The sequence below is a fragment of the Sphaeroforma arctica genome (genome assembly GCF_001186125.1).
Source record: "Sphaeroforma arctica JP610 unplaced genomic scaffold supercont1.273, whole genome shotgun sequence".
Classification (NCBI taxonomy): Eukaryota; class Ichthyosporea; order Ichthyophonida; genus Sphaeroforma; species Sphaeroforma arctica.
This window is the reverse complement of record NW_014040285.1, coordinates 86,971-97,121: the sequence shown is the minus strand read 5'-3', so window position 1 is coordinate 97,121 and position 10,151 is coordinate 86,971. Positions and strand designations below refer to the sequence as shown.

The window sequence follows — 10,151 nt, the reverse complement described above, 5'->3', positions numbered from 1 at the left end:
TATATATATCATACATATGTCCACATACCTCGACGGGTTCGTCCTTGCTGGTTGACGTAAAGCGTACAATGTTGTCATCGCTGACTGTGGACCACATGCAGAACTGCCGTCGCCACTGCTCCACGGCCACCGAACTCGTGCACAACACAAGCACCGACTTCTTGATGGTACATGCGATAGTAACCCCCGTGAGTGTCTTGCCAGCTCCTGATTTGCCAATGATAATAGGTGTTTTATATAGGTAAGTGGCAAGAAATGGTCACCCTCGTAAGTACCATACAAGGCCTTGGAATTTTGAAAATGCCTATGTTGTGTACAGATAAGTAGCATACAATAGTCACTTCGAATGTACCATAAAACACCGATGACAAACACTCTAAACTCTGATATTGCACTTACCGCACGGCAGCACAATGATACCACTTCTCCCACGCCCATTTCCGAACATTTTGGCGAGCGACTTCTCCTGGTACGGACGCAATACTGTCTGTGGTTTGAGATCCATGTCCAGACTCTTGCTGGTGGTGTCATTTCTGAAGTCGTACTCTTCCAGAAGCGGCATGTCGATGGTGATACAGTGGCGCTTAACATCCTCAATCTGTGCATGGGGTTTGTGCAAGTAACACCAAAGTGAGTGCCGACACAGTCAGAGTGCACTGAAATGCCCGTAGTACCATGGTGATGGCGCCTAAACGTGAAAACAACAACAACAACCATAAACTTAATAGAATACCATATTGATTAGCAATCTAACGCGTGATCAGAACAATGGCACGTGTGCACATATACCTACCTTCTCTCGTTCCACCTCGAAGGAATGTACCACTGGGCCTGCTTTGTCCTCATCGACATCGCTGTCTACATCGTCATCGTCTCCTTCTGCTCTCTCCAAAAGATCTTTCAGTGCCAATTCCGGCTCCTCTTCAGTGCTGAAACAGGCCAGATGAACAAATGTGGTACGTATTTAATGCTAGTACTGACATTAGCCGGGAAACTCAATTATGATATGATATTAGCATACCATCACTATGATAGTTGAACTACACACACATTACACATAGGACGCACAAGCCAAGCCGGGAGCCGACATCAGAAGTAGTCGGACACAGCAACACGCACATACTCCTTCTTGCCATCTTTGCTCATTCCGGCAACTTCGTAGTCCAATTTAGGCGCTGTGCTTGCGACTAGCTCCGAGTCTACAGGGGAACAGTTGAAACCACAAGTAAGCTTCACGTTTGCTCGGAGGACAAGCGAGACGGGACAGCACTTGGACGTAAAAACTGCCCGTGAGTGTGTAGAATTAAAGCCACACAGCTGGTTGGATATGTGATGCGTGCATGGGACCGAGTCTGATGACATGTGAATAAGCATGTTCAAGTGAATTTTCTTGGTTGTTGAGGAGCCATTGCTGGGTAGTGGGACGGTAATGTGCAAGTGTGGATCAACTGCAAGGTATATTGTATTTAGGATGTGTACAGAATTAAGATGTGATCGTACATAACACTTCTTGATCCCAAGACTGGAAGACAATTAATACAAAAGCAGCTCGATGATTGGTCATGCAATTGTAGCTGGATAACCTAATGTATATCTACAAATAGCCGAATAACGAACTGTGTACACTTAATTGGTTCATGTTCAGCGAATATTTGCCCATATCGATCCAATCTCATGCCAGACTACAGTCTGTCGGTGTGGAATTGGTATGTCACGGTGAAGATGATCACCAATCTGTCTTGCGATGTCAAGGAATGATTAAGAGAATAAATCTCGGGGTTCGGAGTATTGCCACTACGTTACGATCGCGGTGTGATCTCCAGAGTACGATGGGATGCAAAGGTATCTCACGCCTGTCATCACTACTGACATTGCCACATTAAAATATGTGCAACATGATACAACGCCCATTGTCAGTTGGCATCAGCACATGTCTAAGGCTAACACTCCCACGTATTAAATAACACCCGTCATAAGTGTCCTATACTATGCTTGCGTCGTATCGAAATGAAATACTTACTAGCCGCCCTAGCTCCGGCAATGACCGGGTCGCGCAGCAGCTTCTGCAGAATTGCTGGGTGGGGGCTTTCTATGAAGTATCGATTCGTTTTCAACACTAACTTCACTTTGCCGATGTTACCTGCGTTGATAGACGTGTGTGAAAATCGCAAACGAACCCTACTTGAACACAGTGTGTGCAGGGCACATGTGAATATAAGATACGATTATGAGCTTGACTTCGTGATATCTGTTCGGTCCAACACCAACCCAAAATGGCTTTGCTACCTATTTCAATGTTAACCATAAAAAGTTAACACTACCGCTTTCCCGCAATCGCTCACATCGTCATTCACAACTATACGATACTAGATCATTGGTATAAGTGGTGGATAGTAGGTCAAAGCAACCCCGCAAACCAGTGAATATGTGACAGCTGATGTCTGTCTAACATTATGGTTTCCCAAAGAACTAACATATACATTCACGATTGTGAATTAGAGCCGTCCGTTCTCGTTCAAGAGGTGACAAGCGTTGACTGATTGGCGTAACGACCTGAGGTGAAAATAATGTATACCATATAATTGGTTGCACTGGCATATTGTACACAAATGCAGTGCTTTGGGTAGAACAGCCACAAACAATTATACGCAGCCAACAACATCTAGGTCGTGCAAAGTCTGAGCTGTAACAGTATTCGCATTTGAATAACACGCACCTGTGAAACTGAGGATGTTCTGTCTCACCGCCTCAGGCACGCCATTCTGCACAAGAACATCGAAAAACGGGAGTTAGTGATTGTTTGCTCCGTATGTGTACAATCGAGTGGAGCTGCTAGGTGCGGCAAGCTACAACGTATGCTTGATGCGTCTCAATACAACGTAACAAAGAGAACGAATAGAAAATGCTTCGAGCACTATTCACAATAAACCGAATTCTGCATGGTGTATAGCCAAGAGTGTGGTAGATGTGATGTATACCTTCATTGCACACCGAATAAAGTCGCTACCGCAACATCGTCCCAAAAAGACACAACCACACGACTGAATATATACACGTGATAGTCAACATACCTTTGACAACCGCCCCAGCACTCGCAGTATATCGTCAGCACTCACACCCACACTAACCGCGGCGTACAGCGAATAGGGTGTGAGCTTGTACTCGTGCACCAGTCTGGGACGACACTCGGGTTCAGCAATGGAGATCAGGAAATCGTACGCCGTCAAATACATGCGTTTGTCTCCGTAGGTCTCCAGGAAAATGTGGCTATCGGGAGAAAGCCAAATCTGTGTCAAAGTGCGACAATTTATGGTCAAGAAGAAATGAAAAAAACAATCAAGGTGATACAGTAGGCTTGCCCTGTAAGCAGCATGAGATATCAGGTTCGCAGGTAGTGGCTGCTCGATGACCAACTCGATCCTAACCGAATGTCGACGGTGGTAGAGTACTACGTATAGTGAAAGAATGGAACCAATAAAGTAATTCCGAGTATGTGCACGAACAAATTCAAAGCGGGACGAACAATGCAATCAGAAGGGGGGTTTCCAACCCTATACCGTTCGAGCACAAGATTCATTGATTACTGGGCCAAATAACTTCGCAAGACAACAGAACTCTCATTACAGTCACTGACCAATGATACGGACGTAAATAGCGAGTTTGTGAGTGGCCATATGCTGAATGCACACGACATATGAGTATGGTGGCTAACTAGGTACATATACACACATATCTAGACTGCCTCTCATCTGACATGTACCACTAGCAACTTGCTTAGCATCCACACTGGAAGTATATGAGCCAATCCTCCTACCCAACACGTGTGTAAATGAACTTGTGGACAAATGTAATGCGATGAACATCTGCAATTATACCATTCAGACACGAGAATACCGGTCGCATACTAGTGTCCTCATATTCTAGAGGTTACAAAGGTCATGCTGTCAATAGATCCTTGCCGGGTAGCCAATATCTGCATGCATACACTGATGACCCATAGAACCCTCCCATTGGCACCGTCAACTTGCTCTTATTTGCATGTCAATACCTTGCTAACCCTGCATTGTCCATGTGGCCGTGCTCGTGACGCACCCGTACAACGGAATAAGAACTCGGCACAATTACACCTAACAGTCGAAGACGCTTACCGGTCGCATGTTATTGTCCTTCGAAACTGGCATATTGCCGTAGTCGTGTTCTTGGAAGAACTTCTGAGTCAGGTCGTCGTTGACCGCCAGATCCGTCAGGCGCTGCTCAGTAAACCCTGTGCGTGCACCTGCGTACAGCTCTCCCTCGACGTCGGGCATGTCTAGGCAGCCCCAAACCAAACCATACACGAAAGACAATGGCAGAGGTTTAGTTCAGTGGGCCTTTTCAGTGGATAAAATAACTGGTATACCCTGGGGTACTGGGAGCGAGGTTTTGTGTGCGTAAGCCATAGATTTGAGTGTGCAGTGGTAGGTAAGTACCTTTGACTACAATGACAGGCGCTATGAGATAGGCCTATAAATATAAATCTGGCCCTATTTGTAGACCCACACGCTTGTTATTTGGGTTAGCGTGTGTGGGCATAGACTCGGCTACATGTCTTGGAATAGCGCTTTGCCTGGCCAAGCCAACTGCTAACGTCAAATTGTTCCACTCAAACGGTATTGAATAAGTGCATACAACAAGTTTTGTAAATAGGAAAAGTTTTTCGAAATAAAAAGAAATATACGGTAAATCGGGACGCGACGTGTGATGGAAGCATTATCTTCTAAGTGCAATTGCATAGAGTTTATCGAGGGATAGATATATGTACGTATACAAGTGTGCTGAGCATCTGTACTCAAATCGGCTAGGTCAAGTATTCGAACTTAGGTTTATCAAGCTGCAGAATGCTCGGTGCTTAGATAGAAAAGGCACATTGCGCAACAACTGATTTGTTGAAACACGACAGGCCGACTACATGGATTAATCGACAATATTGTACATTGTGCTATATGTAAACTTATCACGAAACAATATTATATATAGTGTTACATCTATGGAAGATTGAAGTAGCGTACACAATTAATCGAGAATAGCTTTGCGAGTAAGGAAAGGACTCCTATTGTGAGTGTTTAACATAAAGGTTGCCTGTGTCTAGCCAAAATAGATGGTAGCTGTGTAGTCCTAACGCAACAAAGTTAGTAGATGAGAGATAAAAAATTGAACATGTGTACATCCACTGTGTACAAACAAGGGAGTGTTCTATACAGCTAATAGACCTCCACAGACATCTATAGATACAAAGTGAATCATCTATAAATACATTGTGTATGTATATATACCAAAGAATAAGCTTGGAAATAGATTGTCCTTTATTGCCAATAATATATACCTTCATAGTCAATTTCATCTTCCGAGGCATCATCCACTTCGTCAATTGGGCGCTTGCCACCCATGGTAGCCTTTATATGTTTCGCCATGCCCTGTGGATCTGTACGTATAGTACTCAATACTCACTCACAGTTGCGCTAACCTCGGCAGTCAATGAACGATCCTTTATTTTTTAGCAACAAGGGTTATACTATATGAGGAACAAATGAGAAAGTCGCGACGTACACAGGTGCACTAAGTGAAGGAGAAAACAGCACCACAAGTCTATCTCACTAGTTACTATCGTGAACGTAATTGCTGCCTGCTTTGGTTTACTCGTGCACGAACTATCTGCACCTGTTTGATTTGAAACAAGTATCGTTCTGACATACGTATTGGTGGAGTGGTTTAGTTTTCAACCTTTGAACAAAATATTGATACATTGTATTTATCAGAAATAGGAATATCCGCTGTGGAATCATCATTTTTTCGTGTCGAGGACTTGTTGCGCGTCAGATATTTATGTTGTGCAAGATCTGAAGTCTTATTTACGTACGCAACTGACTTGTTGATGGCTTCTTCATACACGGATTACAAATCGTGTACACAGTGTGCTACTGCTGACGACCCAGCCGGATGCAACTCATGTTAACTTATGAATGTTCAAGACATATTGGCGTTCGAAGGATTACTTGGCGTCATATAGAGGAGTAGTCACTACAATAAGGCTGCTGACAGGTCAATTGAATGCACGTGGTCGTGGCATATGAACGCATTCAAACCGTATTGGCACGCTCTTGGCACTCGAGATAGCTATTCAATTCAAGTGTATCGAATTCAAATTACAGGTTCAATCAATTTTTAGTCGTATATAATAGTTTCTGTATATTCGTAATTGGTGTTTATCTGGTGCGACGCTTCCGTATGTGCCACGTGTAGCTCTGTGACGTGAGGGATCTGATAGAACCTGTCTGAATACACTGCTTGAATACACCGCCATACTCAGCAGTCCCATCGTATTATCATACTATGAACGCTCGGTGTTAGAATGGTTATGCATAGTACACTCTACACGCTCTTACAGTCTGATACTGTCAATCAAGCACCAGAAAAGCTTCTTATATCGATTTGGATATCGTCTTCCTATCATCTTCTGTCTTGCTGACTCACTAATTTCGATCTGCTGTTTTAAATGGTCGTTTAGCACTGCTCAGCCGGATATGTACTATATGCATCGTGTACATTATGTGTACCTCGAACTTCACGCATTCGCGAATTCAAGAACATATGACCGTAGTGGTCGTTCCGAGCTGTTGAGGTTGTCCTTACTTGGATCAGACACCCCACCTTCTGCACTAATGGTCGCCAGTTGCTCATACTATTTAGCCCGAGTCTACACCACACAACAATGGGTGTGGATTGTAAACGGATATGCACTGTATATTCGCTTTCTATCAATGAAATATACAGCGGACGATTTGCTATTTATCTGTTAATAGGCAACCATCGGGTTCGTTCATCCGTGTCTAGTTTAAACACCCCATCCTCTGCACCAACACTTAAATCTTAGAATCAGTGTCATCTACGACAGCTATTAATCTTATACAGCCAGGTTTACAAGGCATATACAAAGATATGCGTATTCAGATGTTTGTATTCTATCATGAAATGCACGGCGCACAATCGAGCTATTTATTAGAAAGCAGCCATCGAGCTAGATCATCCTTGTCTAGCTTCAAACACCCCACTTTCTGCACCAACACATACGTCTTGATAGGCGGTGTCATCTGTGCCAGATGCGAGCGCACGGCCTCCAACAGTACTTGACCACTTTGCCCCACCACGATACGCTTCAGACTGGGACGCTTGCTAAGTTTAACTGGTCCAATTAGAGCCGCATCCTTCTGTTCAACAGCATCCTGTTCGTCTCTGTCTTGAGTTTGCTCCCGATGACTCCCTTTCTTTTCTACTTTCGTGTGCATTCCATGTCGTGTATACATACCACCAGCATTCCGTACAAACTCCGCCGTCCTCTGTTCCTGCTGTAGCTTTGCCATTAAACGTCGCACCGCAGCATTGGCCATATTCACATTGTGGTGGTGTAGGTCTAATTCTCCCTTCTCGGTGAGCTTGGCCCACCCCATCTGCACCTCAGGCACCGCTCGTGTCATACTGTCGTACAAAGTGTCCACTAGCGCTGTCGTACCACCGCACCGTACTATACACTCAATCAGCACGCCATAGGTGCTCTTGTCCCGTGCGACACCTGCGCGTTCCATCTCTTTGAATAGTTCTAGAGCCCTCTCCAACTTATCAGCGGACGCACACGCAGTTATAGCGCAATTGTAAGTATAAGTGTTGGGATTTACACCTCTGTCGTGCATCTCTTTCAGTAAGCACACGGCTGTCTCCCACTCGCCCTCCTGTTGGCAGACAGAAATCGCGCTCGTATATGAATAAACATCTGGTTGAAGACCTTGTTCGACCATTGCGCGTAGTAATCCCAAAGCCTCACTGGTACCACCACCCCACCTGCACAAAGAAATAACAGAGTTGTACGTATACCGGCTATACGCCACCTGTGCCTCCTCCATACTCCTCAGCACAGACATGGCCTCGGGCCATCGCCTATGTTTGTCACACAACGTGAGCACGTTGTTGTACACGCCCGTGTCCAGCACCACGCCATCGGTTGGACCCATTCGTACAAGGTCCAAGGCTTTCTCCAGATTGTTAGTTCTAGTATATGCCTTTAACACAATACCGTAGGAGGTTACATTGGGCCCGATACTATTGCATGATGCATGGGACTCGCCTTGCACAGCCTGTCCACGTCTTCTCATATCGTCGAACAACTTCTGCGTTGTCTCCCATTGCCCAACACTATTGCACGTCTCCATAACGTTATTGTACGTAGCCGTATCATAGTCAACACCCATCTGTGGCATTTCCATGAAGATCTCCAGCGCCTCAGCATAACGTTCCTGTGGTAAACATGCAGCGATCGCCATATTGTAAGTGCGCGTGCTTGGTTTTATTACAATACTGTGCATCTCGCGCAGATACTCAAGCGCCATGTCCCATCGCCCGTGTACTTTAATCGCGTGCATGACACCATGGTATGAAGTATCGTCTGGGTCTACACCGAGACGCGCCATTGATCGGAGCATGTGGATACACGCTTGGAACTTCCCCCCATTCCCACACGCTGCCAGAACTAAGTTATAAGACTCTTTATTGGGTGTCAACCCAAGCCTATCCATATCATTCAGAATTCTCTTGGCCATATTGGGCTTTCGATCAGTCCCGCACGCCTTGAGTACGTAATTATAGTCCGCAACATCAATTTGGATACCGGCTTGTTTTTGCATTTCAAGTAGGAGCCTTTGTCCAGCCACTGACGCCTCACACTTGTCCACCCGGACTTTGCTACACGCCTGCAGACCTCGAGTGAAGATATCTCTATTCTTTGATATTTTCGACCTATTCATATCTTTTAGTAACGTTAGCAGCATTTCCCAGCCACCATGCGCACTAGCCTGTTTGCTGACAATCTCGTATGTTTTGAAGTTACGGATAACTCTCTTATCGACCATCTCGTGGAATAGTCTCTGTACGTCGCTAAATAACCCAAGTTCTCCAGCTTTACTCAGTGCTTTATTGTAAGCAACGGTATCGGGTGTAGATCCAGACATCAGAGTGAATCTGAGAGCGCTTTCTGCAGTTGCCCATTTTTTTGCAGTAGATGCACGCGAGTCACTATCCGGATCTATTTGAAACTTTGAAACTACACCAATGTCAGGTGCTGTCGAGGCTTGACTTCGAACTTCTGCGTCGGTTTCTTCTGCCTGCGAATCATTATTAGAGTAACCTTTGATATAAGAATGGACAATGGAGTTACTCAAATGATCTGGGGGGCTCCCATTCTGAATGAGTACCTGATATTGTGTGCTTGCTTGTGTGAAAGCTCGTTTATTTACGTATACTTGTGTTGAAGCTTGCTTATATGTGTATGCTTGTGACGATTCATATACGCATGGTATAATTCGTACACGATTGAAGCCCTTACTAGCTGATACAACTTGTCGCCTTTGTGTGTGTTGAGGTACACGTGCTTGAACGTAACCCATCCAGGAAATTGTAGTCATATACTGCTGTCTGGTATTCGTACGAAACCCAGATCGTAATAAATTGCTATATGTTACCATGACGAACAGCTACACGGGAGGCCTCACTGTGTAAAGTATATACAGTACTGCATCTGGCCTTTAACTGTGTGCGTAGCCTAAGGCGTTACCCTTATGGACAACGAACTTGATAAAGCGAGAGGGACGGTCGAGTGTATAATTAGGACATTAATAGCTTGTTGATTCATTCAATTTTTGTACAAATTCATCCCTATCGCCAGCAGCATACTTACATATCATGGTTTGAATTGAAATGGCAAGTGATATGAAGAGACTGACATCTCTTCTTCTCCCTTCACACACACAAATGACAAGTCCCTCTCACTTGTGTATTCTGTGATTTTAGGACACTATATTATAGCCGTAAGGTCATTTCCTTATTTCATACCTAGCCTCCAAGGCCCAAGCGGCTGCCCCCCAGGGCCCCGTGGACCGTGGTGATTTCTTTGCTTCATGGGTTTCTATAATACATTTGATTGACCAAAGTATTAATAGGAGTAGCCTCTTGTAGAGGTATCCAATAAGAATGTCTTTCTGTTGGTCGTGGAGACCTGTATTTTTATTTATTTATTTATTACAAAATACGAGGCTACTATGGTCTCAATGATGCTATATATAAATATA

The 10,151-nt window shown here is 44.6% G+C and overlaps 2 protein-coding genes across 2 annotated transcripts; both read right to left on the bottom strand.

Moving 5' to 3' along the window:
• Nucleotides 1-28: 28 nt before the first annotated feature.
• SARC_04694 (hypothetical protein) lies at nt 29-5,726 on the bottom strand (the record flags this gene model as incomplete). The annotated part of the gene is made up of 9 exons (XM_014301474.1): nt 5,363-5,726; nt 4,149-4,309; nt 3,072-3,287; nt 2,717-2,762; nt 2,021-2,140; nt 1,124-1,199; nt 794-929; nt 400-598; nt 29-207 (listed from the first exon to the last, which is right to left on the bottom strand). Coding segments are annotated over exons 1-9 (1,221 nt in total), but the record flags the coding sequence as incomplete, so codon positions are not given.
• Nucleotides 5,727-6,889: 1,163 nt separating this feature from the next.
• SARC_04693 (hypothetical protein) lies at nt 6,890-9,846 on the bottom strand. Its single transcript, XM_014301473.1, has one exon. It carries the CDS (start codon nt 9,546-9,548, stop codon nt 7,029-7,031), a length of 2,520 nt encoding a protein of 839 aa, XP_014156948.1. The 5' UTR covers nt 9,549-9,846; the 3' UTR covers nt 6,890-7,028.
• Between the last annotated feature and the right edge of the window lie 305 nt (nt 9,847-10,151).